Raw genomic sequence first — 27,091 nt, forward strand, 5'->3', positions numbered from 1 at the left:
CGTCCTTGTACTCGTCCGCGTGGACCTCGTCGTCGTCGAACCGCGCCAGGCCGACGTGCGCGCCGCCGGCCGGCAGCGACTCGAACGCCTCGTCGTCCTCGTCCTCGTCCTCGTCCTCGTCGAAGCCGTCGTCGATCGTGCCGTGCCGCACGATCTCGGTGTAGTTGCTCGGGAACCACCCGCGCCGGTTGCCGATCTGCCCGTCCCACCAGCCCGTCTCGAGCTGGAGAAAGACCGAGATCACGTCGCCGCGGTGGAAGTTGAGCGCGTTGGGCTCGCCCGACTCGTAGTCGTACAGCGCGCGCACAAACAGGATCGGGAACTGCACCGACGAGCCCGAGCCGATCGACCCGCGCGCGGGGCTGCCCACGTCCGTGCCGAGCTCGCTCGCGCTGTCGTCCGAGTCCGCGTCCGTCTCGTCCGGCGCAGTCACCGCCGTGCCGTCGAACGTGGTCCGCGGCGTCGCGGCCGACACGCCCGTGCTGGCGCTCGTCGTGCTGGCCGTGCTCGTCGTGCTGGCCTGGCTGGCCTGGCTGGCCAGGCTGGCCTGGCTGGTCAGGCTCGCCAGGCTGTTGTCGCTGGCCGCGCTCTGCGAGCTGCCCGAGCCGGACCCGCCGGCCCGCGCCGGCGGCCGCAAGGTCCCGCTCGCGTCCATCAGTCCGCGCTAGAAGCGTGCGCTCGTGCACACGTCCGGTTCGTCAGAGACCGGCCACGGCCCATGCCACTGCCGGATGGTCTCGTCGGATCGGCTGCTTGATAGGTCTGCGGTCAGCTCTGCGGCGCATTGCGCGGCCGCGCCCGCCGCGCGCCCGCACCCGCGCTCCACTCACAATTCGCCCCTCCGGGTCTAGCTGGCTCTGCCTGGGCCTGCGTGTGCGGTCGGATGGTGTCGTGAACTCTGGGGATGGCTGTTCTTGAATCTGGAAATGGCGGTGTAGATTAGTGCGCGCACAGGTGCGCAAACGCTAGACGCATACGGACTAAACGAACCGCGCCTGCGCACATGCGGCGGCATCTGTCACGCGGTTTGCGCCATCGACGGAAGGGATGACTACATGCGGCCGCACCGTCTTGGGCAGCCTTGATAAGCGCAGGGGGTGTATTTAGTAGACGCCGCGCCAGACGACGGCGGCGATGGCCAGCGCGGCCAAGCCGAGTCGGGCGCTGCGCGCGGAGCCGGTCGGCGGCGGTCCGGGGCGCGCGGGGGGGGCGGTGGCGGCGGCCGGCGGACCGGCGGCCGGCCACGGGCTGCTGGCCGCGGGCCACGGCAGCCAGCCGGCCGGCGGGCCGCCCCAGGCCAGCGCCGCCTTGCCGGCGACGGCGCCCGTAGCAGCAGGGACGGCCGCGGCACCGCCCGGCGGCGCGGCCGCGGCCGCGGCCTTCTCCGGCGGGCTCGTCGCGGCGCCGGCGGCTCTCGCCGGCCCCTTCGCCGCCGTCGCCGCGCCGGCGCCAGCCCCAGCCGCCTCGGCCAGTCATTCCGCGTCCAGCCGGTGCAGCAGGTACTCCACCTCGACCACCTTCGTCAGCGGAATGACCCAGTCGCGGTACATGGCGACCGCGGCCTCGGCCTCGAGCTTCTTGGCCTCCTCGACCTGGGCCAGATCCGGGTCCACGCCGTAGGCCTCGGCCTTCTTGCGCAGCCGCTCCAGCACGGCCGCCTCCACGGCCGCGTTCGTGATCGCGGCCTCGATGCCGTCCGTGTCCCGCGCCTGGATCAGCGCCGTCATCTTGGCCGTCTCGCTCAGGAACTTGCTCTCGGCCACGAACCGGCCAAAGTGGATCCGCCGCGAGATCGACCGCAGGCACTCGACGTCGCACAGCGCGCTGCTGCCCATGCTGTCCTTCTGCTCGCCGTCCTTGCAGATCGACGGCAGGATCTTGTCGATGTAGAACTCCTTGATCTTGTCGTTGATGTTGATCTTGTTTGGGTGCGGCCGCAGGATCACCGGGTACTCGAGCGGCGGCAGGATCGGCTGCGGCAGCGCGTCCGGAAAGAACGGGATCTCGTCCGGCGACTCGTACCGGCGGACCTTGGCTGCTGTCAGCGGGCCCGCGCGCACACGTACCGTGGACGATTTCCTCCTCGCGCAGGATCCAGTCCATGAACGACCCGTCAAAGCCGGGGATGGGCACCGCGCCGGGCGTGTAGATCGACGGCTGCCGCCGGAACTGCGCGCGCTCGATCAGCGCGAAGACGATGGTGTCCTCCATGCGGATGAGGCTCCGCCGGATCTTGCTGAGGTCGAGGACCGTGGTGGGGTCCTGGAAGTCCATGGTGGAGGCAATGGCGTAGCTGAAGATGCGGTCAGTCGCAGACGAGTCTGCTCGGAGTCCTGCTGGATGGACAGCGGCGGATGGATGATGGGTGGGACGGCTAGCGCTTGACGGTGGAATTTGGCGTGGGCGGCGGCGGCACCACCACGCAGCCCGCGGCTGCGGCCGGCGGCGCAATTGCGCGCGGCGAGGAGCGGGGCGCGGACGCGGGGCCGCGCGGGCGGCCGGGCAGCCGGCGGCCGGGGGGGGCCGGCGGCCGGGGGGGGGGCCGGCGGCCGGGCGTCGCGCCGCACGGTGTGCGGCGCAGGATCTGAGCCGCACGATGTGCGGCGCGTGCGCCGCTCCCACCGCGGCTCAGATCCTGCGCCGCACACCGTGCGGCGCACGCGCCGCTCCCACCGCGGCTCGGCGGCTACACGCGGTCCTGCGGCTATACACCACCACCACACCTCCGCTCCACCTCGGCACCACGGCCACCATGGCCCGCGCCGCCCGCTTCGTCAACATCGCCTTCGAGGGCTGCTGCCACAGCGAGCTCGACAGCATCTACGCCAGCGTCGCCAAGCTCGACCACAAGATCGATCTGCTCATCATCGGCGGCGACTTCCAGGTACGTAGCCGCCGGCCCTGCTGACCCAGGCCGCCCGCAACAAGCAGGACCTCAATTGCATGTCCATTCCGCCCAAGTACCGGCGGCTCGGCGACTTCGCCGACTACTACTCGGGCCGCAAAAAGGCCCCCGTCCTGACCATCTTCATCGGCGGCAACCATGAGGCCAGCAACTACATGTGGGAGCTCTTTTACGGCGGCTGGGTCGCACCCAACATCTACTACCTGGGCGCGGCCAACGTCGTGACCTTTGCCGGCCTCCGCATCGGCGGCCTGTCCGGGATCTGGTCCCGCGGCGACTACGACAAGGGCCACTTTGAGCGCGTTCCGTACAATCACAGCACCACGCGATCGGCGTACCACATCCGCCGGTTCGACGTCAAGAAGCTGGCGTCGATGACGGCGCCAGTGGACGTCATGCTCAGCCACGACTGGCCGGCCGGCATCGAGCACCACGGCGACACGGCCGAGCTGCTGCGGCGCAAGCAGCATTTCCGCGAGGACGTGGCCAAGGGCGAGCTGGGCTCGCCGCCGGCGTGGACCCTTCTGCGCACCCTGCGGCCGCGGTACTGGTTCAGCGCGCACCTGCACGTCAAGTTCGCTGCGCTGGTGAAGCACGACGACACGCCGGTGCCGGACCAGTGGCTGTTCCGGACGGGGCCGGCTGCCGCGGCTGCGGCTGCGCCGCCGCCCCAGCCACCCAAGTCTGTGGCCAACACGGACGAAATCGCCATCGATGTCGACGACGAGCCCGCGCCCGCCGCCAAGCCGCCCCGCAACAAGGACGAGATCGCGCTCGACCTCGACATGGACGACATCGAGCCCGTCGCGCCGGCCGCGCCGTCGCCGCCGCCGGCGTACGTCGACGTCTCGACGACGTCGTTTTCGCTGCGCCGCACCGCCACCGCCGGCGCCACGCGTTTCCTCGCTCTCGACAAGTGTCTTCCGCGGCGCTCGTTCTTGCAGGCGTTCCGGATCAAGGTCAGTGGTGCTGGCGCCCGGAAATCGCTCGCGTACGACCCCGAGTGGCTCGCCATTACCCGCGCCTACGACCGGTTCTTTTCGGACGCGTTTGTGCAGCCAGCAGACTTTGCGCGGCGCGAGCTCGAGCCCGATCTGGTCAAGCAGATCGAGCTCGAGCGCCAGTGGGTCGAGCAGAACATCGTCGTGCCTGGCAAGCTCAAGGTCCCGCACAACTTTGCGCCCACGGCGCCGTCCTGGGCCGAGCCCGACTACTACCAGCGTAAGTCTCTCTTTGACCGAACTGACCCCAGCCAAGGAATACAACGATCCACAGACTGCGCGGTTCTGCAAGCTCCTCGGCATCGCCAACCGCATCTACAAGCCGTCCCAGAATTGATGTATATAGCTCTATGTATGCCTATGCGGATTTCATCAGGTCCATCAGGCTCAAACTCCCGCCGGTCTCTTTCTTGGCCTTGGCCTTGGAGTTGGCCACCATCGCCTGTAGTGTGTTTTGCTTGCGCATCTTTTGGCGCTTCTTGCCGCTCTCGGCCGGCGCCGGCGCCGTGCTTGTCGGCGTGGCCGCGGTCGGCTCGGGTGCGGTTCCGTTCGGGATCATGAACTCGGTCGTGTTGAAACACGTCCGACACGAGTACCGCATGACCTTGGCCCGGCGATTCCGCCGTCCTGTGGACAGGGCCTCGCGCACAGGCCGGCTGGCGCCCGCCAGCGTGCGCCGGCGCAGGGTCACGTCCACGTTCTGGCCGGGCACCCAGATCGTGCGACACGCCGGACACGCCGCCCGCGACAGTGTGTCGGGCAGCGTCACGCCACGGTCCTCGGCCAGATCTAGGAACTTGCCATAGACGTGTGCCGACACGTCCGGGGCGATCTGCGAGTACAGATGGGCCGCGGACTGCAGATGCCGCAGCGTGATGGACGTTGCGCTCATGGTGAGGAGGGAAGTCCCAGCAAATTTGATGTGTAGGCACCGGTGCGGCTCAGAGGCTCGTGCGGCTCAGCGGCCGGCCATGCGGCAAGCCGGCCATCCGCCCCACCTCGTACCGCCGGCACAGGCCCAGCACGTCTAACAGCTCGCGTAGGCGCAGTGCGCGCGTCTCGTCGTTCAGATCAATCAGTTGCATTACTACTCGCTACGAGATGTGTCCCCGCCTTCAAAATTCTCCCGTCGTAAACACCCGACAGGCGAAATCTGCAAGCAGGGCCAGTTTATATATGGAATTCGTTTATCACAAGACACCTGAAGATGTCGTGCTTGTGAAGATAATATTCCAACCGATCAGTAGATAAAGGTGCTGTACCTGTTTATTGCAAACCAATTCCTAAATGATAACTTTTCATTTACAACATGGAAATTTATTTTTGCATAGATCTCCATACAGTTCTATTGTTACATTTACTCCGACTTGGTGGACTTGCGGGCGAGAAGGGCCTCACGGTCCTTGTCGAGGTGGAGCTTGGTGATGACGACCTTCGAGGGGTTGATCGAGACCGGAGCAGCCTGGCCGTTGGGCTTGTACTTGGTCAACTTCTCGACCTGGATCGACCACTTGAGACGGTAGACCTGCGTGACCTTGCCGTCCTTGCCCTTGTACGAGCCACGGACGACCTGGACCTCGTCCTCCTTGCGGATCGGCATGGACCGGACCTGCGCTGTCAGTACAATCCACGGCAGACGCACATACGTTGTACTTCTCTCTGAGCTCCTTGGACAGGGGAGCCGACATGATGACTCTCTTGACCGACGAAGGGGCCGAGAAGTGCGCCTTGCGCGACTTTCTGCGGGAAGAAGAAACGTCTGTCTGGTCAGCGGTGTCGCGGCAGGCGGGATGGCGGGCGGCACGGCGGCCGACGGACGCATGCAGACGTCTGTCGGCCGCTGGCGCAGGACATCGGGCGGGACCTACCTCTGGAAACCTTCATTGCTGCTGTGTGGAAAAAAGATGTGGTGCAAGAGCAGTGTGCTAGGCGTTGCTATATCCGCCTGAGATTTCGGGCGCTCTGTGGTGGCCACCGACGGTGTTGGGATGACAGAAAAAGGCAGTCACACATAAACCCTAGCCAGCCGTGCGGCGCCTCTGACCTACTTTACCCGGCCAGAGCTAACCGCCAGGGCTAGGGCGCGCACCTCCCAGCCCCAACTGCACCCGTCATCCGCACCAGCACCGGACGACGCGCAGATCACGCCCGCAACTCCCGAGCGCGTTTGCCGCCCCCTCGCCCATGAGAACACCCGCGACCGCAAGCGGCCATGCACGCGCTCCCCCGGTCAGGCAATAGCCCGACCGCCCGGCGAACCCGCGGCACGCCCCGCGGCCTGCCACGAGCCGCCAGCGCCGCACCGCTCGGACGACATCCTGCGCCCGTCGCGACGCCATCCGACGACGACGACGACCCCGTCAAGCCCGAGGTCGGTCTACGCGAGTATATCCGCGCCGAGATCGCCAAAGTCGAGCAGCACATGCAGCATTTGCGGTCCCTCGATCCGCTCATATTTTCCGAGGAGATTCAGATGCCGGCCATCGTGGACGGCTTCGGTTGGGCCCCACCGCCGCCTGGCCGCGATGGCTGGCAGCCGGCGTACGTGGCTACGCCGCCGGCAGGGCAGTGGTCGTCATCGGCGTCGCCCATGGCGCTGACGCCGGCCCGCAGGCCCGAGCCGCGTTCGCGCCGGCTCAACCTCGACTCAGTGCCGGCGGCGAGCATCCCCGGCGTCGAATTGTCGGCCGAGTGGATTGCCGAGGCTATTCTACTGGCCGTCGGTGCGCATCCGACTAAGCCTCGGCTGAATCACCTCCTGGAGCCGCTGATGACGGGGCCGGACCCCTTCATTTCGCAGACAACCGATCTCGGCCGTCTGGACGCGGTCATGGACTGGGACTCTTACGACCCGCCGGTGCCGGGCGCGCCCCGCGCGGACCGGCTGACGGCAGTCGAGCCCGAGCTGGAGCCTCCGGCGATGCCGGCAGCGCCCTCGCCGACCCGCCGCCGTGTGACGGTTGATGTCGAGCGTGCGGCTGCCGGCGGCACGTCCAGCGCCGAGTCTAGCGCTGGCACAGAGCACTCATCGTCATCACAGAGCTCACACACATCCGTGGCGTCGGCAGTATCCGACGTCAAGGCCGAGCCCGCGCGCGAGAGCCGGCGCGGACGGAAGTCGCGGTCGCAGCAACTATTGGACAAGTTCGTGGCCGACACACCACCACGATCACGCACGCCGTCCGGACAAAAGCCCGGCACGCTCGTTTCTGTGTCGCGCAAGAACAAGCGCAAGTCGGCGCCGGCGCCGACCCCGGACGAGCCGCGACCGAGCCCGTTCTTCACGGCCGTCAACCGACCAAGGCCTCAATCAGCAGACGGCCGGGCCCAGACGATGGACGACGCGGACCCAGACCCCGCCGAGCTCAAGCGCATGCGACTAGCCGCTGGCTCAGGGTACACTCCCGGCACTCGCGGACCGAGCAAACGGGCGGAGTTCGCCGTCTACCGCTGCCGCTGGGCGGGCTGCCCCGCCGAGCTACACAACTTGGACGCGCTGACGCGCCACATCAAGGCCCGCCACAAGAACACTTGCAAGTGTCTTTGGAAGGACTGCTTCAGCGCGGCCCGGACTCGGTACACGTTTGTGAACGACGAGGAACGACTGGCACATGTCATGCAGAGCCACGTCGGACCGCTGTTGGCCAAGCTGGGTCCGGGCCCAGACGCGCCCGCGCTGCGGCCGCCAAACACGACGCTGTTCCGCGGCACGGTGGCTGTCACGCCGCTGGCATGTCCGGCGCCGCCGGGGCACCGCTTCGTGCCGCCGCGCGGCTACGAGGTCGAGGAACAGTCGCGGCTGCTGCCAAAGCGCGTGGCCAAAGAGATGGTCGCGCTCCGCCGGAGCGGCGCCGGCTGGGACTCAGACTAGCTATAGACGTCGGCACGCTGGGGCGTGCTGGCCATGATCATGACAGGCTGTATATTAGGAATGTATAACAGTGGCATCGGCGGTGTGCCGCACGGCGTGCGGCTGAGACGTGGACGGTGCGCCGCACTCCGTGCGGCTCGAGCGCCCCGCGCACCGCCGCCCCGCCACCGACGCGTTATAACGCCGGGTAACTCGACGCGGTTCTAGCGCGTCCTCGCATATATATATTCCGCCGGCCAAGCCAGGAGTCACACTCTATCACGCATCCGCGAGCAAGCGAGCCGGCGACAGGTCATCCATCCCGAGCTCTGCAGCGACCGGCGACGAGAGGCAGACACAGAACACGCACGCAGCGACGGACGACCCAGATCGCGCCGCAGGCTATCAAACATCATGCAGACCTACCTCTTCTCGTCCAGTCCGGTGTCGGCCAGCAAGACGGACGGCATGCGGACGCCGCGGAACAAGCGCGGCGCGCTTGAGGACATGTCCTCGTCGTCAGTGAACCGGCGGGCGTCATTCCTGCCGACTCCGGACGCGTCGCCGACGCCGGTCAAGAAACAGCGGCTGGAGTTTGTGGTCGACGAGCGGGCGAGCGCCCTGCGCGGGCGCGGGCGCGCGCTGCTGGACCGCGAGCTCGGCTGCGGCCATGGCCGGCCGGCCGGTGGGGTGTGCCGGCGCGACTACCTGATGGAGACCCAGCTGTTCCATTCGACCGGGGCAGACGTGTACCCACTCGAAGAGCGCGAGGACGCGGTCCCGCTGCCGTTTGCCGTGTGCTGCTGCAAGCGTAAGTGCCTGGCTGGACGTGCTGACGACAGAAAACTCGCTGGCGGCGGTCGGCGACGAGAACGGGCTGGTGCACTTTGTGGACACGACGGACGAGCCGGACCAAGGCCGCAGTAAGTGAGCGCGCGAGCGTGCTGACGGGCAGAAGCGCCGCTGTTGCAGATGATCTGCCACAACAACGCGATCTTCGACCTGGAGTTCTCGCACGACGACCGGTTCCTGGCGACGTCGTCGGGCGACCAGACGGTGCGGGTGTTTGACGTGCAGGCGCACAAGTGCAAGGTGATCATGTGCGCCGGCGACGGCAGCTCGGTCAAGCAGGTGGCGTACGCGCCCGGCAGCGACGACATTGTTCTGGCGAGCTCGCGGGCGGGCATCATCTCGCTGTTTGACCTGCGGTGCCCGACGACGCTGACAGGCCTGGGCCCGTCGCTCAGCCCGGTCAGCCGGGTCATGCGCGCGCACGCGGACGGCGGGCGCGGCCGCGGCACCAAGAACCGGTGCTCGACGCCGAGCGTGACTGCGCTGGCGTGGGTCAGCGAGCGCACGTTTGTGTCGGGCTCGGAGAGCAACGGCATGCTCAAGCTCTGGGACACGCGCCACATGACGCTGGCGAACCGCACGGCGCGGGCGGTGGCGCAGACGCCCGACCTGGCCGCCGAGACGCGCACGCGCGACTTTGGCGTCACGTCCATCGGCGTGGACCACACCGGCGGCCGGCTGTGGGCGCTGGCGCGCGACAGCCGGCTGTACTCGTACGCGCTGGGCGCGCCCGGCAACCAGCCGCTGGAGATCCTGTCGCATCCGCAGCTCGCCGTGGACTCGTTCTACGTAAAGCTGGCGGTGATGCCCGGCGGCGACTCGAAGCACGGCCTGGCGGGCAACTACGTGGCCTGCGGCAGCTCGTCAAACGCAGTCGTGGTGTTCCCGTCCGGCCACGGTGCCGGCGTGCCCGGCCGCGAGCCTGTGCACATGGACAAGCTTGGCCGGCGAGCCCGGCTGGATGGCCGGCGGCTGGGCACGGCCCTGGCCGGCGGCCACGCCAAGGAGGTCACGGGCGTCGCCTGGAGCCAGGACGGCGACCTGGTCTCGATCGGCGACGACAAGACGGCGCGCGTGTGGCGGGCGGCGCCGGACGTGGCCGCGCGCGACCGCCGGCTGGCGCGCGCGCCGCCGGCGTACGCGCTGGACCGGGCGACGGCCGAGACGTACTAGCATCGACATGAGCCGCACGACATGCGGCTCGAGTTCACCCCGCCGCGCATATAGCCGCACCACGCGGCCTGCATATAGCCGCAGCCTGCCCCCGGCGCGCATATAGCCGCAGCCCGGCACTACGTTTTGCATAGAGGCGCATGGCCGGCCGGAGCCGGCCGCATGTATATAGAATTGACTATTCCACGTTCATGTCGGTCAGGCCGAGGTCTTCGTTCTGCTCCTCGGTGCGGTCGAACTCCTCGATGGTCATGTTCGGGTCGGGGTCCGGCGCATAGATGTTCTGCAGGTACGAGGCCGCGAGCGGGTCCTCGAGGATCAGCGTGAACTTGACCTTGCCGTCGATGGCGTCCTGGAGCTTGCCCAGGAAGGTCGTCCAGCGCTGGCGGCGGTCGGTCTCCATCGAGTCCGAGGTCTGGGAGAACACGCGCGAGTCGAGCTCGTCGCGCACCTCGGTCAGCAGACCCTCGATCGTCGTGAAGCGGCCGCCGAGCGTGCCCGCGGTCAGGTCCAGGTTGAGCTCGGGCACGTGCAGCGAGCAGGTCTCGCTCTTGAGGATGTCGCGGGCGAGGTCGTCCGGCTCCTCGACAAGCAGGGTCGTGCGCGAGCCGCGCTCGGGGATGGCGCCGCCGGTCTTGACCTCGTTGCTCTTGTAGCCGCAGTGGTCGCACGCGGTCGACATGATGACGACCTCCTTGAAGTGCGGGATGTCCACGAGCTTCATCTTGGTGTCGCACCGGCGGAGGCAGCTCGGGCACGTCGCCTGGAACGAGTGGACCTCGTCGTTGGTGAGCTCGCCCGCGGGCTCCTCCACGGGCTCGTCCTCCTCGGCCGCGTTCGACAGGCCGAGGCCCGCGTTCTGCTCGGCCGTGCGGAAGTAGTCGGTCTTGGACCACTTGGTGTGCGGCTCGCCGGGCGAGTACTCGATCCACGAGTTGCCGGCCGGGTCGTCCAGGCGGACGTCGAACGGGAACCGCTTGCCGGCGACCATCTCGTCGATCGCCTCGGTGATCTCCTCGATCTTGGCGAACGCGTCCGGCTCGTTGTACCGGCGCAGGGCCTGGCCCGCGCGCAGGTCCTCGGCGACCTCGGTCAGCAGGCCCTCGACCGTGGTCAGCTGGCCGCGCTGGTGGGGGATGTCCAGCTCGAGGCTGGGGAAGCTGGCGTCGCAGCTCTCGGCCTTGACGATCTGCCGGTTCAGGTCCTCCGCGTTCTCGACGCGGAACCGGTACACGGATCCGCGCTGCTGGATCTCGCCAGCCGACTGGATCTCGGTCGATCGGAAGTGGCAGTGCGGGCACTCGAACGACATGATGATCACCTCGCGGAAGTACGGGATCTTGGTCAGCAGCAGCCGCGTGGTGCCGTTGTCCTCGCAGTTCATGCACAGCGACTCGATCTCCTGGACGATCTCCGGCAGCTCGTCGCCGCCCGTCTCCTGCTGGTCGATCTGCTCGACCGCGGCGCCAACGTTCTCAAAGAGCGGCGCCGCCTCGTCCTCTGGTAGCAGCGGCATGTCGATATCGCCGTCGATCTCGGTGTGGGGGGCGCTGATTCTGCGGCGTGCGCGGTCCTGCTCGTTCTCGAGCCCTTCACCGGCGCGCTTGACTTGCTGGATCTGCTCCGTGGTGCTGTTGTGCCGTGGCGGCCGTGAGTCAAAATTTTTCGACCCGGCGGCGAAAGTGGTTCTGGCGGTCACGTGCGCGCCGCACGGCCTGCGGCGCGAGCGCGAGCCGCACGCCGCGAGCCGCACGCAGTGCGGCATATTGCCGCACGACCCCGCGGCGTCGCTGCACCGGTGCCTGGGCGCAGTGCCGCGCTGGCCCAGCGGGGCGCTCGGTGGAGTCGCTGTGGGGCGGCTGCGCTCCGCGGGCAGGCCTCCGGCGGTAGGCCCCCGGCGGCGGGCCCCCAGCGGCGACTGCGTAGAGGGCGCCTGTCCTTGGGCCGTGCGCCGCATAGCGCACGGCATATAGCCGCAGGTGCCCGCTCTGCTCTGTCAAGCGCTGCCCGTCCTGACCATAAGATCACTCTCGAAGCGGTCGCCACTGGAGCCACGCTACAGATTCCAGCGCTCGGTGGCGACTGGCCAAGAGCAGCGCTTCCCGTCGTGAGCCGCACACCGTGCGGCACATAGCCGCACGAGCCCTGCCTGTTCTCGCACTTGAGCCCTGCCTGGTCTCGCGTACTCCCGCGCTGCCGCAGGGCAGCACCCGACGGAGTCGTCGCCGAAAACCCGTCCGTCGCCCGAACCAGCTCGGGCCGTCGGGCCTCCAAGCCGCACCGCGTGGCATATAGCCGCCCGCGCAGGTCGTACGCGCGACTATATGTACGGCGCGTGCCGCACTCCGTGCGGCGCGTCACGTGACGTACAACCACGTACGTCTTGCCGTCGCGCGCTCCTCCTCACCGTCAGCCATGAAGATCGCGTTCATTCACCCGGATCTGGGCATCGGTGAGTGCCCGCGTGGGCGAGCTGACAGCAGGCGGCGCCGAGCGCCTAGTCGTTGACGCGGCCGTCGGTCTGCAGGACCGCGGCCACGAGGTGACCGTGTTCACGTCGCGATGCGACCGCAACCACTGCTTTGAGGAGTGCCGCGACGGTAAGTGGGCCGGCGGCTGCCGCCGCGGCCGCGCCCTGCGGCCGCGGCCCTGCTGGTGGTGCCCTGCTACGACCGCCGTGGGCCAGACTGACCGCAGGCACGCTCCGCGTCGTCGTCGAGGGCTACCAGCTCGTGCCGGCCAACATCGGCGGGCGGTTCGCGATCGTGTGCGCGATCCTGCGCCAGCTCCATCTCACTCTCTACCTCTTACGGCACTACCCGAACGCATTTGACTGCTTCGTGGTCGACCAGCTCTCGTTTTGCGTGCCACTCCTTCGCGCTTTCACGTCGGCCAAAACACTCTTTTACGGCCACTTTCCCGACCAGCTGCTGGCCTCGCGCTCGTCCGCGCTCCGCCGGCTCTACCGGCTGCCGTTTGACTGGGCCGAGGAGGCCACAACGCGCCAGGCGGACGTGCTGGTGGTGAACTCCAAGTTCACGCGCGGCGTCTTTGCGCGCGCGTTCCCGCGCCTGGCCAAGACGCCCGAAGTCGTCTACCCCTGCGTCGACGTGACCGCGGCCGACGCGGCCGACTACTCGACCGAGGTCGTCAACTACTTCCGCGAGAAAGACAAGCGCGTGGTGCTGTCGATCAACCGGTTCGAGCGCAAGAAAGACATCGATCTGGCCGTCAAGGCCTTTGCCGGCCTCAAGCGGCGGCCCGACTTCCCCAAGGCCATGCTCGTCGTCGCCGGCGGCTACGACACGGCCGTGCGCGAGAACGTCGAGTACCTGAAGGAGCTGCACGCGCTGTGCGACCGGCTCGGGCTGTCGCACGCCACGTGCTTCAACGTGGACACGGCCAGCCCCGCGCCGTTCGGCACGCGCGCGTCCACGGCCGTGCTCTTTCTGCCGTCGGTGTCCACGCCGGTCAAGGCGTCGCTGCTCATGGCGGCGTCGCTGCTGGCGTACACGCCGACAAACGAGCACTTTGGCATCGTCCCGCTCGAGGCCATGCTCTACCGGGTGCCGGTCCTGGCGACCAACACCGGCGGCCCGCTCGAGACCGTGCGCGACCCCAAGGACTACCCCCAGCGCCACTCGGGCTGGCTGCGGCCGGCGGCCGACGTCGACGCGTGGACGGACGTCATGGCCCGCGTCTTTGGCACGCGTGCGCAGGCCGCCCAGCTCGCCGCCGCCGGCGACGTCGGCCGCGACACGGTCATCCAGAACTTCTCCAAGGAGAGCATGGCCGAGCGGTTCGAGAAGATCCTCGACGCGGCCGAGCGCGGCCCGGACCTCGACTCGGGCCTGTACATGCTCGCCGGGTCGCTCGTGCTCGTCGCCGCAATTCTCGTCTACATCGTCTGGTTCGTCTAGACGACGACCTGGACGCCGCCATCTAGGACCCCGGTCGTTTTGGAAAACATACTCAGCTTAATAGTACACTGCGCGAACACAAGACGCCGTCACCAACTATAACACACAAGGAAAGGAATACTAAAACAAAACAAACCTGGCCGCACGATACCCGGGATACCCGGCCGCGGCCGCCCGCCGATACCGTCGGCCAGCGCGAATGCACACCGTCGTGGTCTCGGGACCACTCAATGTATAATTAGTCGTATCATATGTACTCAGATGCGAATGCTGGTCTTTACGTCGACACGTCGTCGTCGTAGCTGTCGTCGTACAGCGGCGGCGCGACGACGTCGCTGGCGCCCTTCATGGCCCCGTCCGACTCGCGGAAGCGGTAGTCGTCCGACATGCCGCGCTCGGCGATGAGCCGGCCCTGGACGTCCTCCCAGATGCGGTAGAAGTACTGCTTGAGCGTGCGCAGGCCGCGGAGGTAGCCGACGTCGGCCTTGTGGGGGAACCGCGGCGGGCAGGCGACCTTGCGCACGTCGAGGTCTTCGGCCGTGACGCACTGGGCGAAGTCGATGATCTTGAGCCTGATCTCCGAGTGGTCGTCGGCGCCGTCGTACATGAGCAGCAGGCTGGAGCCGTAGAGCCGGTACCCGGCGAGCTTCTGGACGATCTGGTGGATCTCGTCGAGCTTGCGGAGGATCGTGGGGATGTGCCGGAGCACCGACTTGTCCGACCGGCCGTTGTAGAGGAACCGCCGGAGGGCGGCCTGGAACTGCGACCCGGCCCGGATGTCGCGCCCGTAGTACTTGTCCTGGTAGAGGTACGACCCGTTGACGACGTCCCAGACCTGCATGCCGCAGATGCGCACGCCGAGCGACTTGCTCGTCGTCATCTCGCACTTCTTGGCCTGCGACGCCTGCTTGGCGGGCGCCGCGTCGACGCCGTACTGGCGCGTGCCCATCTTGAGGTCGAGCACGCACGGCCGGCGCATGCCGCTGGTGAGGTCCTCGAGCAGGAGGAAGCACTCGGTGCGGGTGTGCGTGGGCGCCTCGGCCACGGCCGGCGGTTCGTGCGCGCCGGGGATGTCCATCGGCGCCGTCGGCGCCGGCGTCGGCGCCGCCGGCGGCGGCGACCGCGCCAGCGCCAGGTCGTCGATCGGGAACATGGTCTCGTCGTCGATCGAGATCGACGGCGACGGCGGGTTGCTGACCGTCGCGCGCACGCGCTTGTCGAGGTCGCCGTCGGCGGCCATCAGCTCGTGCTCGAGCGTCACCGACGGCGCGCTGGTCGAGTTCGACGCCAGCTCGATGTCGTTCACCGACCCGAACCGCCGCGCGCCGCCGCTGGCGATGCTTGCCCGCCGCGACCGCAGCACGTTCGTCGGCGGGACCCGCCGGTGCGGCGACGTGGTCGAGAACACCTCGCGCAGGACCTGCTCCTGCAGCTTGCGGTTCACCGTCGTCGCGCCCCACGACGGGATGCGGTGCCGCGCGACCGCCGAGTCCGCCGGCGCCGAGTCCTGCGGCGCCGACGACGAGTACTGCCGCAGCATCGAGTCCGGCAGAATGTGCATGTTGTCGTCCAGCACGACCTCCGGCAGCCGGTGCTTGTCGCCAGACGCGTCGCTCGCGTCCAGCGTCTCGGTGTGGCGCACGTTCAGCACACCAATGTACTTGGGCATAAAGTCCAGCAGCTCAGCGTGCCGCGACTCTACGGCCTCGTACCACTTGTTTTCGCGCTTGGCCATCACCTTGCACACGGCCTTGTGCGAGAACCGGAAGATGGCGTGGTGGCCGCCGACCTGGTGCTTGTACGGGATCAGCTCGACCGCGGGATGGACGTCCCACACCTCGTCCGTGTCCTCCATGTCCGACACGATGTCGTCCAGCCGGTGCGTGTCCCGCTCATGCCGGCTGGACTTCATGTGCTTGTGCTTCGTGTGCGGGAAGTACGTCGCCGACGAGATGTCCTCGTCCGCCTCGGCCGGGCCCTGGAACCCGTCCGTCTGGCTGCCGTCGTTGGCCTTGAACAGCCGGAGCGACTGCGACGCCTTGCGCGAGCGCGTCGACTCGAGCGACGACGAGACGTTGGACGGCGGGCCGGACGGCGCTGCGGCGTGCGCCTTGCTGGCGATCGGCGCCGGCACGAGGGGCGTGCCCGACGCGACCGACGCCGGCGCCGTGCGCCCGGCCGCCCGGCTGGCGATCGGCGCCGGGCCCGTCACGGGCGCGGCACCGACCGACAGCGACAGCCCGCTCAGCGACGTCGACAGGTTCGAGAGCCCGCTGCGGCCGTCCGTCGGCACCGGCGCCGGCGAGGCGCCCTTGGGCGACTCGGTCGGCTGCACCGGGCTCTGCACCGGCGACAGGTACGGGATTTTGGCCGCCAGCGACGAGCCGAGCAGCGAAAACGCGCCCACGGGCGCGCGCGCGCCGGCTGAGCTGCCCACAGACGCGCTCAGACGCGCGCCCGGCTCGCTGCCGCCGTCCGGGCCGCGCACGGCCACCGGCGTCACTGGCTGGGCGCCGCCCGCGGCCCCGAGGCCGGGTGCCGGGGAGGCGGGGAAGTCGTCTGTCGGCGGCGGCGACAGCCGGCCGTGGTTGTTGATGTGGTTGTTTTTGTGATTGAATCGCGGTGACGGCGTCGACGGCGGGCTCACCGCGGGCCCACCGCCGCCCAGCAGGCCGCGGCCGGCGCGGCCATCGGCCACACCGAGCGGGCGTGGCGCCACGGGCGCTGTCGGGCCAGCGCCGCAAAAAGAATCGAGCGCGAGGGCGTCGGGCGCGCTGCCGGTGGCGTCGCGATCGTCGACGACGCAGCTGCTGTCGTCGGCCAGCGACACCGGTGTCGGCGGCGAGTAGTGCGCCGCCGTCGTCGTCGTGTCGGGCGCGGCGCCGTCGCCGGCGCCGCCGCGGCCGCCCGGGCCGTTGCCGGCTAGGTCTAGCCGGTCGGGGTTGTCGTGTGTAAACAGGTTGGCGTCGTCCATGAACCTATGCGCATATTATCGCCGGCAGCGGGCACGCACAGAGAAGATGCTGAGCGGGTTCGCCGGCTGCGGTGCGGCCCAGGGTCGACGGTTGCCGGGGCTGGGGTGTCGAGGAGAAGAGATCGAAGGAGGCGAGTCGGGAAAACTGCAAAAGAGCTGCGCCAAACGCAGAGTCCACAAGGCGGCAGCCGAGTCGAGCCGCGGCCGGAGTACAAACAGCCCCACGAGCGTGGGCAGACCGAGAGCAGTCGACGACTGGGGTTCGTCGAGCAGAAATTATAATTGGAATTGTAATTATAACTATTTAAAGCCCGGGCCCGTGAGCCCGTCAGATCACGACGCTTGGGTGTTGCGCGGCGGCGAACGTGCCGTGATCCGTCACGGCCGACTGTGGATTAGAATCGCTGTACAAACCTTGTGCGCCGAGCGCTGCGGACCAGGCGGCTGCGCGGCTGAGAGACCGTGGCGGCCACCCAATCGGCCACACACGACGACAGAGGCAACCCCCGTGTTGACACGGGCAGCGACTGTCTTGGGAAGAGCACAGACACAGTCCGGAAGCACACCACTGTCTGACAGGGCGTGGGCGGACGATCTGCTTGTGCTTGGGCGGCGGCGTGTGTGAATACGTCGCTCTGTATGGCCCAGATCAAAGAAAAAGCAAAGAGGCGAGCGTTGAAGAACGCGGAAGAAAACGAGCGTGGCTTAAAAATAGGGAAGGGCGACCCGGCCTGGAAGGGACCGTCGCGGCCCAGACGAGGCTGCACACGGTGTCGGGAAAGGGTAAGCCCAGGGGGCCAGCCAACGAGGGGGGCCGAGGGGCGCATGCCCCAAAACAGCAAGCGCGTGACGGTCTGGTGCCATGTGTCTGGCGTGGAAACGTCGGCGGCCGCGATTACGGTTGTAACCGTGTAGGTCCCATAACCCTATATGGACTAGCGCGGTACCCGAGACACAGGCCTGCCCGCTGGGCTTGTCAGCCGCGACGCGCGCGCGCGCGCGCATCGGCCACGCCATGCCGCGTATGGCAGGCGCCGCCCGGTCAGGGGGACTGCAGTACGCCGCAGCGCACGCCGGCCGGGTGCCACGGGCGCGGTACCGCCGCCGGGGCGGGCGGTACCGCGTGCGTGGTGCGGTACGGACATGCAGCCGCCATGCAGGAGCCGGAGCCGCGCAGCCGTCGGGCAGCCGCCGCGCAGCCGCCTGCAGCTGTACTGTGGCCGGCCGCGGCGCCGGCGCCGCCAGGCGGCGGGCGCCGGCGGGGCGCAGCGGCCGCGCGCGCATGTTGTGGCGCGTGCGTGGCGTGTGCGATCTGCCTGCCACCGTGAGTCGGACGCCATCGTCCGATCGCCCGGCGCCGGCGCGGCCGCATTGGCCGCGCCGGTCCAGGACCGGGGGACCGGTGCCCGCGCCGGTGCCGGCACGGCCGGTGCACGCTGCCCGCGCCAGACGCATGACCCGGCCATGCGGGCGCGCACGCGGCGTGCTTGTGCGACACCGTGTCGCATCCGCCCGCAGCCGCATGACCCCCAGCCACGCGCGCCGCATCCCCGCCACATATACCCGCCCGCCGTGCGTCCACGCGCGCGCCACGTCGCACCGCCCGCGCGACGCCGGGTCCGTCGCACGCCACGCGCCGCTGCCACCCCCGCCGCGCTCCCCCTGCGGCGCGGCCGCGGCGTCATGTGTCGTGCTCATGTCCCTGTCGAGGCCCCGCCCGCGCGGCCAGGGCGAATCACAGGTTGCGGACACGCCATGCGGGTGTAACCGGCGCCCGCGCCGAAAGCGGGCGCAACGGCCTGCCCGGCAGGTCTCTCCGGTTAGCGACCCCTGACCCGTGCGAGGCCGGGTCCGGCCGTCGCCGACGTCGCGCGCAGATCCTACCCGCCGTCCAATGGCAGCCCGCACCCACGCCCGTTGGCAGCGCCGTGCGTGCCCGGCGTCCGCTAGCAGCACCGCGATAGCAGATAGCAGATCTAGATTGCTTGCAGAGCTATCTCGCCGTAGGCCCTCTCGCGGTAGGCTGCGTCTACGCGGCCGACCCGGCCGCCGGCCAGGTCACCGACCTAGTGAGTCAAGCAGCCGATACAGGCGCCCACCAGACTCAGGGGTCGTGTGCTGCTGGCGCGTCGCCTTTGGCCAACGCGCCTGGCTGTGGTTGGCCTACGCGTTATCGCCGACCGGGTCACGGACCCGGTCACGGACCCGGTCTCGTTAAGCGTACTCCTCTGAAACCCCCTGTACCTGACAGGTACCTGACTATCGTGCAACGTGTTCTCGTCCGGTCTTTCGTCTGGTCTTGATGCCCGGACTCTATGCTATGTACATCGGCCGCCGCCACGCCGCAGGGCGCCATCGTCCCTGCCGCGCCGCGGCCCCCGTCCTCCGTCTCAATCCGCGCCCGCGACATCAAAATCGCCACAGACGTGAAACACGCCCGGCGCAAACGTCTTGATTCGCTCCAGATGCCGCGGCTGCACGCGAAGCGCGGGCTCGAGCGCGCCCAGCGCTGCCCCCGCCGTCGCCATCCAGTTCTCCAGCGCCGGCTGCGCGACGTTGGCATGCACGTGGAGCGACACGCAGCCCCCACACGTCGACCAGTCGCGCGCCAGCGTCAGCGCCACCGGCCAAGCATCTTCGCTCGATGGCAGCAGCCCTAGGTTGATGTGGCGCACCGGTAGTCGCCCTGATCCGGACGCCGCCAGTCGTGCCGGCGCCCTCTGGTTGTCTTCTAGAAACACGACAGCCATGGGCTGCACGGCCGTGGCCGCCCACTCAGCGTCCGAGAACGTCCACGGCTCGTCCGGCCGCACGAGCCGGCACCCGTAGCCGTTGGCCGCGCATCCGCGTCGCAGCCCCTCGACGCTCCACGGGTTGATTTCCCAGCAGAACACGGCGCGCGCGCCGGCACGTAGGTACGACAACGTGAAGTAGCCAATGCCCGCGTACAGATCGACCACGGCGCGGCCGGCGATGTCGTCCAACCGCAGGACCCGTGCCTTCTCCTTAACATTGCCGCGGCTGAACATGGTGTATCGCGGCGCCCACGTCTGGTAGACGTCGTTCTGACGCGTTTCGGCCCAAAACTCGGCCGCAAAGTCGCCATCGACCGGCACCTGCGGCGGCAGCACGAGCTCGTCCGGACCAAAGTGCCCCAAGAGACCAACCAGACCTGTGGGCTTGCGCATGACGTTGTCTGACTCGACGATCGGTGCGTTTGCGGCTATATGCGTCACGCCGACGGCCGCCGCAACTGCAGCCAGGGCCTGGGCTTTTGTAGCGGCGTCCAGCGCCGCCCACGCTCCGTCGGCGAATGATCCCGGCGGTACAAGCAGCAGGTTGCCGTATGTCGAATACCGCCGGGGCGAGGTGAGATCGCTGAGTCCAAGCGAAACAGCCACGGTCCGGACTGCTCGTTGCAGCGTATTTTCAACCCCGTCGGCCGCGTCAGCCGCCACGGCCACCGGCTGCAGTGTGACCGTTACCAGAGCGTCTACCGGCGCCAGGCCGGTCGTCACGGACGCGCTTGCGGGGCCGGTAGTCGCTGTAGCATCAACGATCTGGGGTCAGCAAAGTCGATCAGACGCTTACTTTGGTCGTGTGGATTCGGAAAACGGGATCTCCGGTGGCGCCGGTCGAGCGGACGATCCCCCCAGCTCGGTCGAACAGTCCGGCGGCCTCGAGCACGGTCTTGACCTGCTTGAGTTGCCGTGTGTCGGCCAATTCGAGCACGACCTGGTGGGCCATGTTGTGCTGGGAGTAAAAATTGCAAAAGCTGTAGTTAAGCTAGTTGACACGCGACCGGTCAAAATACGTCCGTGCTTAGGACTTGAACACCGACACAGGTCGTTGGGGTAGCCGCGGCTGGTAGGAACGAATTGGCGCACTCTGGCACGGTTGTGCTTGAGTTCAAAGCCGGCTACGGAGCTACAGAGGGCGTAGATAGATGCCAAGCAGGGGTCGATCTGGCTGCCTGGCGGAAATAAATCACCGCTCAAGGCCTCCGGAGGCCTCTGGAGGCCCCAGTCACGTCAGCCCACAGAACCACAGGCCGGACGTACCCGCAGGGACTACGAACAGGCCCAGGCAGTCCAGGTACCGGCCGCCGTTGCGCTCAAATGCTATACTGTGTATTTCCGCTGTACGACTACTAGACTACAGCGCCGGCAAACCCGCAGCCGGCCGGCTGGATGCTAGCAACAGACGACCACAGCGGGTGTCTAGGTCCGCAGACCCTTCTGAATGGCGTCCTTGCGCTCCTGCCACACAGTCTTGCCCGAGCAGCTGCACACGGTCTTGTCGTTCTGCCAGGCACCGGCGCTACGGGCAATCACGCCCACCACGTCCTCCGAGTGCAGGGCCTTGCCCTCCAGGTCAGAGCCGACGACGACGGACCGGCCGATGATGTCCGTGATCGACAGGCCCTCCTTGAGCAGGAACGACTGGCCCACGCCCTGGTCGTCCGAGTCAATCGTCCCCAGGCCCATGAACTTCTCGCCGGCTGACAGCGCGCCGTTGGAAATGTTGCCGGACGTTCGGATCGACGCATAGAACTTGCTGTTCGGCGGCATGCCGTCCAGCGTCAGGTCCAGCAGCGTAGTGGAGGCCGAGGCCTTGACCATGCGGGCAAGACCGCGGATCGGCGACGCCCGGAACTTGGGGTCGTGCGTCTCGAGAATACACACGGCGGCGCCTGCGTCAGCACGCTCCGCACGCTCACTTACTGTTGGGCTCGCCGCTGCCGCGGACAATGGCGTCGCGGCCAGTGGACCGAATCGAGCTGACGACGGACGACGGCGCGACCTCACCCTCGACCGACACCAGCTGGTCGGCCAGGTTGACGTCGTAGCGCTCGATGCCGGGCACAGTCTGCAGGGCCTTGGACACGTCGGCCACGCACGCCTCGCACTCGAGAGGGACCGCGAACACGCTCTGCTGGTCAGCACTGGACGAAACGGCGTCGTGGATTCCAGCCGATCGGCGGCCGGATGAGCGCCTGCGACCGGCCGTACACGCCCGCACCACTCACCTTGATCGACAGAGTCATCGCGGAATGTCTGGACGATGCGCTGGATGGTTCAGGGCGGAAAGAACGAAGTGGTTCGTGGTGGAAGAAGTGGCGGTGGTTATGTCGGTCATGATTATTAATCTCCCAGGAGGCAAACGCCGGGGAACTGGGGTTGCCGTACATTGGCCGCCACGGGCGCACCACGGCTTGCGCGAGCAAGCGGGCCGGGCAAAATGCGCGGACGGAGGCCTACGAGGGACCGGCGCGGTCGGCCGACCGGCGGCTGGGCAGCGGCGGCGGAAATTCAGCGGAACAGTTCATAGTATTCTCATATTCTCTATCGCATCTAATAGCCCTTGGCAGCGTCAACGCGGTTGACGACCGGCGCGCCGTCGCGCATGCGCTCAATGTTGTGCTTGAGGATGTTGGCCACACGCTTGTTGTAGCCAATGGCGTAGCCGGACATGTGCGGCGAGATGATAATGTTCTTGGCCGACCACATCGGGTGGCCCTCCGGCAGCGGCTCGGGCTCGGTCACGTCGAGCGCGGCGCCGGCAATCAGGCCGCTCTCGGCGGCCTCGACCAGGTCGGTCGGGTTGACGATGGCGCCGCGGGCGACGTTGATCAGGAACACGCCCTTCATGAGCTCGAGCTCGGCCTTGGTGATCAGGTTGGTGGTCTCGGCCGTCAGCGGCACCGAGATGACGAGCACGTCCAGGCCGGAGCTGAAGAACTCGGCCAGGCCGTCCTTGCCGGTGAACCACTTGGCCGGGATCGATCCATCGGGATCACCCGAGCCGGGCACGGCCGCCTCGATGCGCTCACGCTTAGGCGGGCTCGAGAAGGTGTGGGCGTGGACGGTCATGCCGAGGGCCTTGGCGATGCGCGCCGTCTGGCGGCCGATGGCGCCGTAGCCGAGGACGCCCATGGTGCGACCGAACTGGTCGATGATGGAGCCGCCCATCTCGGGCACGGTGCCCCAGTGGGCCTTGTCCTGGAACTCCTTGTACTTGGGGAAGCGGTGGAAGAACGAGAGCAGGTTGAGGATGATCCACTCGGCGATCTGCGGCCTGGACGGTCAGCGGAGCCGCGCACGAGACCTACCCGTGAGTGCCGCTCGAGGTCGAGTAGAAGATGTGCTGGTTCTCCTTGAAGAAGGCCTGGTCGAAGAGCATGTTGCTGCCGGCAGAGACGACCTGGACGTACTTGAGGTTCGGCACAGCCGCACCCGAGGGCGGCAGCTGGCGCGCCGTCAGGAGCGCGGTAGTGCGCTCCCACTCCTCGGGCGTGGGCTCGCGGTCGGGCTTGCGCTTCTGACCGTAGCCGGACGACTCGATGATGGTCACGGACTTGACATAAGGCAGCTCGCGCAGAATGTCAAAGTCCGAGGGCGAGTAGTCCTCGGCCGCGTAGGGCGCGATGATGAGAATGTGTTCGTCGGTAAGCGTCATCTGAGGGTTAGCGAGAGCGTACGGGCGTCGGCGTGCAGTGACATACCTTTGGGTACAAAGTGTGTACGAGGGCGGTCTGACGGTTTTAACAAGCGGCGTGCTAGCAGAGGGTCTCGCGCAAGCAATCGTGTGCAGCAGCAAATGCCTGCGCTTGTGATAAGGTGCAATCGGTTGGTCCCGCTGGCGCCGGGCGCATCGGGCGGGCCCGAAGACTAGCGCGGGTGGGAACCTTAGCCGCACGGCGTGCGGCTCATGCACAATTGGGGACCGTGCGCGCCGCCAGTTGCCAGGGCAACGGCGCTGTGGGTTGAGGCGGCTGCCGAAGCGGCTGGCGTGTTGCCAGGGCAACCGTGGAGGGCCGCGGCGGCGTTGCCAGGGCAACCGGCGCCACGCGCGGCCCTGGCCCTGCAGCGCCCTGCAGCCGACGGCGACGGCCAGCCGACGTCGCTAGGCTGCGCCTGGCCGCGCGCAGCCGCGCCACCGCGAACACGGCCAGATCCCGACGCGGATGGGGCAGGGGCGTCATCGCGGGCCCAATCGGCGCCGTCGCGGGCCTAGTCGGCGCCGTCGGCGCCGACTTCCGCATACCGATCAGGCCACGTACCCATGTGTGGGGCAGATCAGATAAGCGATGACGCTTGCCGAGACGCAAACGCCGGACGGGGGCGCGAGCCACAGTGATAGATGCGAGCGCGCGCACGTGGCGGGGGTGATGCCGCGGTCGGCGGGCGCGGGAGAATGCGGAAGGCGGCGATCGGGCCTGCGGAAATGGGGTTGCCCCAGCAACCCGTGGACGGCCGCCGACGGCTGTCAGGCGGCAGACGCTAGCGTACGGCCCAGGGCGCTGCAGTGCCGATTGGCGCGCGAGCTGCGGCGGCTCGTGCGGTCCGGATGGGTCGCTCCGCGAAGCGGGCACCCCCGGGCCACGGCGGCGGGCGGACGGGCGCAGGCGGCCGCCGGCCAGCCGCGCTGGCGGCCGTCGCGTCGACCGGCTATGTGTCGCGTCCGCGCGCCTAACCGCCACGGTGACTCTGCGGAGCGATAAGCTAGGTTGGCCGGCGGAGCTGTCAGGAGTCACGTGGCTGGCACAAGCGGGCAGGCCAAACGAGCGGTGAGCCTAGCCGAAAATTGGGCGGTCGCTGCCTGATACGGCGGCCACGTCCCGGGACAGGCATCGCACCCGCAGCCCCGCCGCGCCAAACGCGGTCGCGGCGCGCAACGGAGTTTGCGGACATATGTCGCGGCTTTCCAGCCGCAGCTCGCGGCGCCGCCGTGGCGGGCGAGGCCAGCACCGCGGGTCGCGCTCGGACGGGCTAGGACCCGGTGCGGACGAGCGCGCGCGTTAGCGCGGTCCGTGGCGGCGGGACGGCCGCCGGCGTCGACCGTAACGGCGCTAGGGCCGCGGCCTGTGGTCGCTAGCGCGCACCCTATTATTTGCTCGGCGGCCTGCCGTTTAGTCATGACTGGCCGACACCGTACCCACCCGGGGCCCTGGCGTGCTCATCGACACGGCCGATAAATTCGTCGGCAGCCCCCCTCCTCCCTCTGTAGAGAGCACGCACCCACACGCAATTGCCTTCCTCTGCCCGCCAGAGCCCGCCGCCCGGTCCGACCTGCGAGGGAACCCTCGCCGCCGCTCCGATCCGCGCCGCACTTGTCGCACCGCCCGGACTATTAGCAGACACCGTCTGCAGCGTCCAGCCGCCCGTTTCAGCTACCAGCAGCTCCGCGCTAGCCCCCCGTCCGTGCGCCCGCGCTCCGGATCATGGCCTACGTGCAGCAGCTGCCGACGCCGCCGGCGGAGACGCTCCGGCCGATTGGCCCCGTGCGCACCAGCAAGCACACGGCGTCGCTGGCGGGCCTGCCGCCGCTCGTGCTCGGCGGCGCCCAGTTCAACCACCAGTACAACTCGGACCCGTTCAGCTTGCCGGTGAAGGACATTGTCCGGCAGTGCTTCGAGGTCGGTGTGTGCGCGATCGACACCTCGGCGTACTACGGCCCGTCGGAGGTGCTCCTCGGCGAGGCGCTCGCCGACGCCGAGATCGCCGAGCTCTACCCCCGCGACACCTACTTTCTGATCACCAAGGCCGGCCGTGTGGCCGAGGCCACGTTCGACTACCGGCCCGAGGCCATGCGCGCGTCGGTCGAGCGCAGCCTGCAGCGGCTGCGCACGTCGTACCTGGACGTGGTCTACGCGCACGACGTCGAGTTCGTGCCGCTGGCGGACGCGCTCGGCGGGATCGCCGAGCTGTTCCGGCTCAAGGCCGAGGGCGTGATCCGCAACGTCGGCATCTCGGGCTACCCGCTCGACGTGCTGCTGGCGCTGGTGCGGCGGGTGCGCGCCGAGCTGGGCTTCCAGATCGACGTCGTGCTGTCGTACTCGAACTTCACGCTCCAGAACCGGCGGCTGCAGGCGTACGTTGACGAGTTCGAGGCCGCCGGCGTGCGCCACGTCCTCAACGGCTCGCCGCTGTCGATGAGCCTGCTGCGCTCGCAGCCGCCGCACGCGTTCCACCCGGCGCGCGCCGAGCTCAAGGCGCGCGTGGCCGACGCCGCGCAGCTGACCGCGTCGCGCAACGTCGAGCTGGCCGACCTGGCCATGCGCTACGCGCTCGCCAACTGGTCGCGGCCAACCGTCGTCGGCTGGTCCACGCTCTTCGAGGTCGAGCGCGGCGTCCAGGCCTACTGGGACAGCCGCAACGACGCTCTGCTGGCGTCGGACGCGGCGCTCATCGACGGCGTCCACGCCATTCTCGCCGAGACCCTGGACGAGACCTGGCCGTCGGGCATCGAGCACGACGCCGTGCCCGCTTGTACATAGGCGTTTTGGATCCCTTTGTTTGTTTTGCACACGGGCCCGTCCCGCTTTTGTTTATTGGCCGTACCCCGCGAATGTACAGTACGCGACGCCCGACCCAGCCGCGCCGTAGGCCGGCTACGCGCGCGGCCGCCGCAGCGCCTCGAGCTCGCGCTCGCGCTCGGCCAGCAGCCGCGCCATCTCCGCCAGCTTCTTCTTGAGCGCGTCGTTCTCCTTGCGCAGCGCGGCCTCCTTGCCGCCCGGCGGTGCCGGCACGGCCAGCGCCGGCGGCACGGCCGCGGCCGCGCCGAAGCTGCGCCGCGCGTCGCGCGGCGCGAGCCCGTCCTCGCGCGCGGCCGAGTGCGTTGACGACGTCGAGTTCGCTCGCCGGTGCTCGGCCACGCCCGCGCTCGCCGAGCTCGTCGCGCTGGACAGCGACGCATTGCTCGGCGACCGCGACCGCGACCGCGTCGACTCCTCGCGCAGCAGCGACAGCTCGCGCTGCAGCTTGTTGACGATCGCCTCCTGCTCGCGCTCCAGCGCGTCATAGATGGCCACGGACGACGCCGACGGTGCCGTCGTGGCCGGCGGCAGCCGTGTCGGCAGCCCGCCCGCCGTCAGCCCGTCCTGGAACGACTGCCGCCGCGACGACGCCGGCGACGCCGACGCCGACGACGCCACGGACGGTGGCGCGCGCGCGGGCGACCGCGCGCTGCGTGCCGGGCCGCTGCCAAACGACCCGGCCCGCTCGATCTTGGGGCCTCTGCTCATCCTGTCTGGTTCGCTGCCTGTGCGGTCGCGGGGTCGAATCGGCCAAGCAATTGCGCCGCGGGCCCGTGGCCGGGCGCCCTACGCCCTATAAGCTCGGGCGGTCTGCCTGCCACCTGCGCCCGCACACGCGGCCGGCCCTACCGCCTGTGGTTGGGACGGCTGGCCCTTTTTTCAACCATGTGATACACCGATGAGGCCGCTGCGCACGCCGCCCACGCCGGCGCCCCTGGCCCGGCCCCTGGCCGCCCGGGCCGGCGTGGCCAAGCCGACCGCGCGGCGGCGACCGGGCCGGCCGCGCCGGGGCCGCCGTGCTGGCCAAAAGAGGGGTATCACACGGCGGCAGCCGCGGCTCGGGGCTGCGCCTGCAGCCGCCGGGCCGGCCGGCGGCC

General features: G+C 68.6%; 15 protein-coding genes across 15 annotated transcripts; 6 read left to right on the forward strand and 9 right to left on the reverse strand.

Moving 5' to 3' along the window:
- Positions 1-1,359: 1,359 nt before the first annotated feature.
- Positions 1,360-2,437, reverse strand: V1510DRAFT_379100 (chorismate mutase). The gene is made up of 2 exons (XM_066931609.1): positions 2,067-2,437; positions 1,360-2,035 (listed from the first exon to the last, which is right to left on the reverse strand). The coding sequence occupies exons 1-2, from the start codon at positions 2,272-2,274 to the stop codon at positions 1,473-1,475; spliced, it is 771 nt and encodes a 256-aa protein (XP_066788652.1). The 5' UTR covers positions 2,275-2,437; the 3' UTR covers positions 1,360-1,472.
- A 315-nt stretch (positions 2,438-2,752) lies between these two features.
- Positions 2,753-4,243, forward strand: V1510DRAFT_426332 (DBR1-domain-containing protein; the record flags this gene model as incomplete). The annotated part of the gene is made up of 4 exons (XM_066935151.1): positions 2,753-2,884; positions 2,914-3,513; positions 3,634-4,126; positions 4,158-4,243. The coding sequence occupies 4 exons, from the start codon at positions 2,753-2,755 to the stop codon at positions 4,241-4,243; spliced, it is 1,311 nt and encodes a 436-aa protein (XP_066788653.1).
- On the reverse strand, positions 3,864-4,799 carry V1510DRAFT_417893 (uncharacterized protein; the record flags this gene model as incomplete). Its single annotated transcript, XM_066934036.1, has 1 exon — positions 3,864-4,799. A coding segment is annotated over one exon (535 nt), but the record flags the coding sequence as incomplete, so codon positions are not given.
- A 355-nt stretch (positions 4,800-5,154) lies between these two features.
- Positions 5,155-5,861, reverse strand: V1510DRAFT_417894 (60S ribosomal protein uL24). Its single transcript, XM_066934037.1, has 3 exons — positions 5,775-5,861; positions 5,553-5,665; positions 5,155-5,515 (listed from the first exon to the last, which is right to left on the reverse strand). Exons 1-3 carry the CDS (start codon positions 5,788-5,790, stop codon positions 5,264-5,266), a joined length of 381 nt encoding a protein of 126 aa, XP_066788655.1. The 5' UTR covers positions 5,791-5,861; the 3' UTR covers positions 5,155-5,263.
- A 963-nt stretch (positions 5,862-6,824) lies between these two features.
- On the forward strand, positions 6,825-7,857 carry V1510DRAFT_417897 (uncharacterized protein; the record flags this gene model as incomplete). The annotated part of the gene is made up of 1 exon (XM_066934038.1): positions 6,825-7,857. A coding segment is annotated over one exon (953 nt), but the record flags the coding sequence as incomplete, so codon positions are not given.
- Positions 7,858-8,002: 145 nt separating this feature from the next.
- On the forward strand, positions 8,003-9,973 carry V1510DRAFT_395278 (WD40-repeat-containing domain protein). Its single transcript, XM_066931862.1, has 3 exons — positions 8,003-8,567; positions 8,599-8,679; positions 8,712-9,973. The coding sequence occupies exons 1-3, from the start codon at positions 8,171-8,173 to the stop codon at positions 9,779-9,781; spliced, it is 1,548 nt and encodes a 515-aa protein (XP_066788657.1). The 5' UTR covers positions 8,003-8,170; the 3' UTR covers positions 9,782-9,973.
- On the reverse strand, positions 9,913-11,426 carry V1510DRAFT_417901 (ZPR1 zinc-finger domain-containing protein). Its single transcript, XM_066934039.1, has one exon. It carries the CDS (start codon positions 11,295-11,297, stop codon positions 9,960-9,962), a length of 1,338 nt encoding a protein of 445 aa, XP_066788658.1. The 5' UTR covers positions 11,298-11,426; the 3' UTR covers positions 9,913-9,959.
- Positions 11,427-12,196: 770 nt separating this feature from the next.
- Positions 12,197-13,701, forward strand: V1510DRAFT_426335 (uncharacterized protein; the record flags this gene model as incomplete). The annotated part of the gene is made up of 3 exons (XM_066935152.1): positions 12,197-12,233; positions 12,265-12,381; positions 12,479-13,701. 3 exons carry the CDS (start codon positions 12,197-12,199, stop codon positions 13,699-13,701), a joined length of 1,377 nt encoding a protein of 458 aa, XP_066788659.1.
- Positions 13,702-13,738: 37 nt separating this feature from the next.
- Positions 13,739-15,908, reverse strand: V1510DRAFT_417905 (uncharacterized protein). The gene has a single exon (XM_066934040.1). It carries the CDS (start codon positions 15,611-15,613, stop codon positions 13,979-13,981), a length of 1,635 nt encoding a protein of 544 aa, XP_066788660.1. The 5' UTR covers positions 15,614-15,908; the 3' UTR covers positions 13,739-13,978.
- Positions 15,909-16,578: 670 nt separating this feature from the next.
- V1510DRAFT_417906 (uncharacterized protein) lies at positions 16,579-17,376 on the forward strand. The gene has a single exon (XM_066934041.1). The coding sequence runs from the start codon at positions 16,674-16,676 to the stop codon at positions 17,298-17,300; it is 627 nt and encodes a 208-aa protein (XP_066788661.1). The 5' UTR covers positions 16,579-16,673; the 3' UTR covers positions 17,301-17,376.
- A 1,559-nt stretch (positions 17,377-18,935) lies between these two features.
- On the reverse strand, positions 18,936-20,663 carry V1510DRAFT_417910 (S-adenosyl-L-methionine-dependent methyltransferase). The gene is made up of 2 exons (XM_066934042.1): positions 20,267-20,663; positions 18,936-20,235 (listed from the first exon to the last, which is right to left on the reverse strand). The coding sequence occupies exons 1-2, from the start codon at positions 20,420-20,422 to the stop codon at positions 19,066-19,068; spliced, it is 1,326 nt and encodes a 441-aa protein (XP_066788662.1). The 5' UTR covers positions 20,423-20,663; the 3' UTR covers positions 18,936-19,065.
- A 126-nt stretch (positions 20,664-20,789) lies between these two features.
- On the reverse strand, positions 20,790-21,865 carry V1510DRAFT_417912 (superoxide dismutase). The gene is made up of 3 exons (XM_066934043.1): positions 21,705-21,865; positions 21,400-21,607; positions 20,790-21,368 (listed from the first exon to the last, which is right to left on the reverse strand). The coding sequence occupies exons 1-3, from the start codon at positions 21,720-21,722 to the stop codon at positions 20,896-20,898; spliced, it is 699 nt and encodes a 232-aa protein (XP_066788663.1). The 5' UTR covers positions 21,723-21,865; the 3' UTR covers positions 20,790-20,895.
- Positions 21,866-21,986: 121 nt separating this feature from the next.
- V1510DRAFT_417915 (uncharacterized protein) lies at positions 21,987-23,400 on the reverse strand. Its single transcript, XM_066934044.1, has 3 exons — positions 23,181-23,400; positions 22,788-23,134; positions 21,987-22,753 (listed from the first exon to the last, which is right to left on the reverse strand). Exons 2-3 carry the CDS (start codon positions 23,132-23,134, stop codon positions 22,030-22,032), a joined length of 1,071 nt encoding a protein of 356 aa, XP_066788664.1. The 5' UTR covers positions 23,181-23,400; the 3' UTR covers positions 21,987-22,029.
- Positions 23,401-24,607: 1,207 nt separating this feature from the next.
- Positions 24,608-26,048, forward strand: V1510DRAFT_417917 (NADP-dependent oxidoreductase domain-containing protein). Its single transcript, XM_066934045.1, has one exon. It carries the CDS (start codon positions 24,900-24,902, stop codon positions 25,953-25,955), a length of 1,056 nt encoding a protein of 351 aa, XP_066788665.1. The 5' UTR covers positions 24,608-24,899; the 3' UTR covers positions 25,956-26,048.
- Positions 26,049-26,069: 21 nt separating this feature from the next.
- Positions 26,070-27,011, reverse strand: V1510DRAFT_435407 (uncharacterized protein; the record flags this gene model as incomplete). Its single annotated transcript, XM_066935549.1, has 1 exon — positions 26,070-27,011. Exon 1 carries the CDS (start codon positions 26,700-26,702, stop codon positions 26,070-26,072), a length of 633 nt encoding a protein of 210 aa, XP_066788666.1. The 5' UTR covers positions 26,703-27,011.
- Between the last annotated feature and the right edge of the window lie 80 nt (positions 27,012-27,091).

This window comes from Dipodascopsis tothii, assembly GCF_038497935.1.
Source record: "Dipodascopsis tothii strain CBS 759.85 unplaced genomic scaffold V1510scaffold_17, whole genome shotgun sequence".
In the NCBI taxonomy this organism is placed as follows: domain Eukaryota; kingdom Fungi; phylum Ascomycota; class Lipomycetes; order Lipomycetales; family Lipomycetaceae; genus Neoaidaea; species Neoaidaea tothii.

Bases quoted from the DNA above. Each gene is read 5' to 3' on its own strand.
- V1510DRAFT_379100 (XM_066931609.1), bottom strand. From the start codon at position 2,274: ATGGACTTCCAGGACCCCACCACGGTCCTCGACCTCAGCAAGATCCGG. The intron at 2,036-2,066 runs GTACGTGTGCGC...CGCTGACAGCAG, and splicing joins CGAGGAGGAAATCGTCCACG to CCAAGGTCCGCCGGTACGAG.
- V1510DRAFT_417894 (XM_066934037.1), bottom strand. The intron at 5,516-5,552 runs GTATGTGCGTCT...CTGACAGCGCAG, and splicing joins AGCTCAGAGAGAAGTACAAC to GTCCGGTCCATGCCGATCCG.
- V1510DRAFT_395278 (XM_066931862.1), top strand. From the start codon at position 8,171: ATGCAGACCTACCTCTTCTCGTCCAGTCCGGTGTCGGCCAGCAAGACG. The intron at 8,568-8,598 runs GTAAGTGCCTGG...TGCTGACGACAG, and splicing joins TGCCGTGTGCTGCTGCAAGC to AAAACTCGCTGGCGGCGGTC. The intron at 8,680-8,711 runs GTAAGTGAGCGC...GCTGACGGGCAG, and splicing joins CGAGCCGGACCAAGGCCGCA to AAGCGCCGCTGTTGCAGATG.
- V1510DRAFT_417901 (XM_066934039.1), bottom strand. From the start codon at position 11,297: ATGCCGCTGCTACCAGAGGACGAGGCGGCGCCGCTCTTTGAGAACGTT.
- V1510DRAFT_417905 (XM_066934040.1), bottom strand. From the start codon at position 15,613: ATGAAGTCCAGCCGGCATGAGCGGGACACGCACCGGCTGGACGACATC.
- V1510DRAFT_417906 (XM_066934041.1), top strand. From the start codon at position 16,674: ATGAACCTATGCGCATATTATCGCCGGCAGCGGGCACGCACAGAGAAG.
- V1510DRAFT_417910 (XM_066934042.1), bottom strand. From the start codon at position 20,422: ATGGCCCACCAGGTCGTGCTCGAATTGGCCGACACACGGCAACTCAAG. The intron at 20,236-20,266 runs GTAAGCGTCTGA...TGCTGACCCCAG, and splicing joins TCCGAATCCACACGACCAAA to ATCGTTGATGCTACAGCGAC.
- V1510DRAFT_417912 (XM_066934043.1), bottom strand. The intron at 21,369-21,399 runs GTAAGTGAGCGT...GTGCTGACGCAG, and splicing joins CGGCAGCGGCGAGCCCAACA to GCGCCGCCGTGTGTATTCTC.
- V1510DRAFT_417915 (XM_066934044.1), bottom strand. From the start codon at position 23,134: ATGACGCTTACCGACGAACACATTCTCATCATCGCGCCCTACGCGGCC. The intron at 22,754-22,787 runs GTAGGTCTCGTG...CTGACCGTCCAG, and splicing joins ACCTCGAGCGGCACTCACGG to GCCGCAGATCGCCGAGTGGA.
- V1510DRAFT_417917 (XM_066934045.1), top strand. From the start codon at position 24,900: ATGGCCTACGTGCAGCAGCTGCCGACGCCGCCGGCGGAGACGCTCCGG.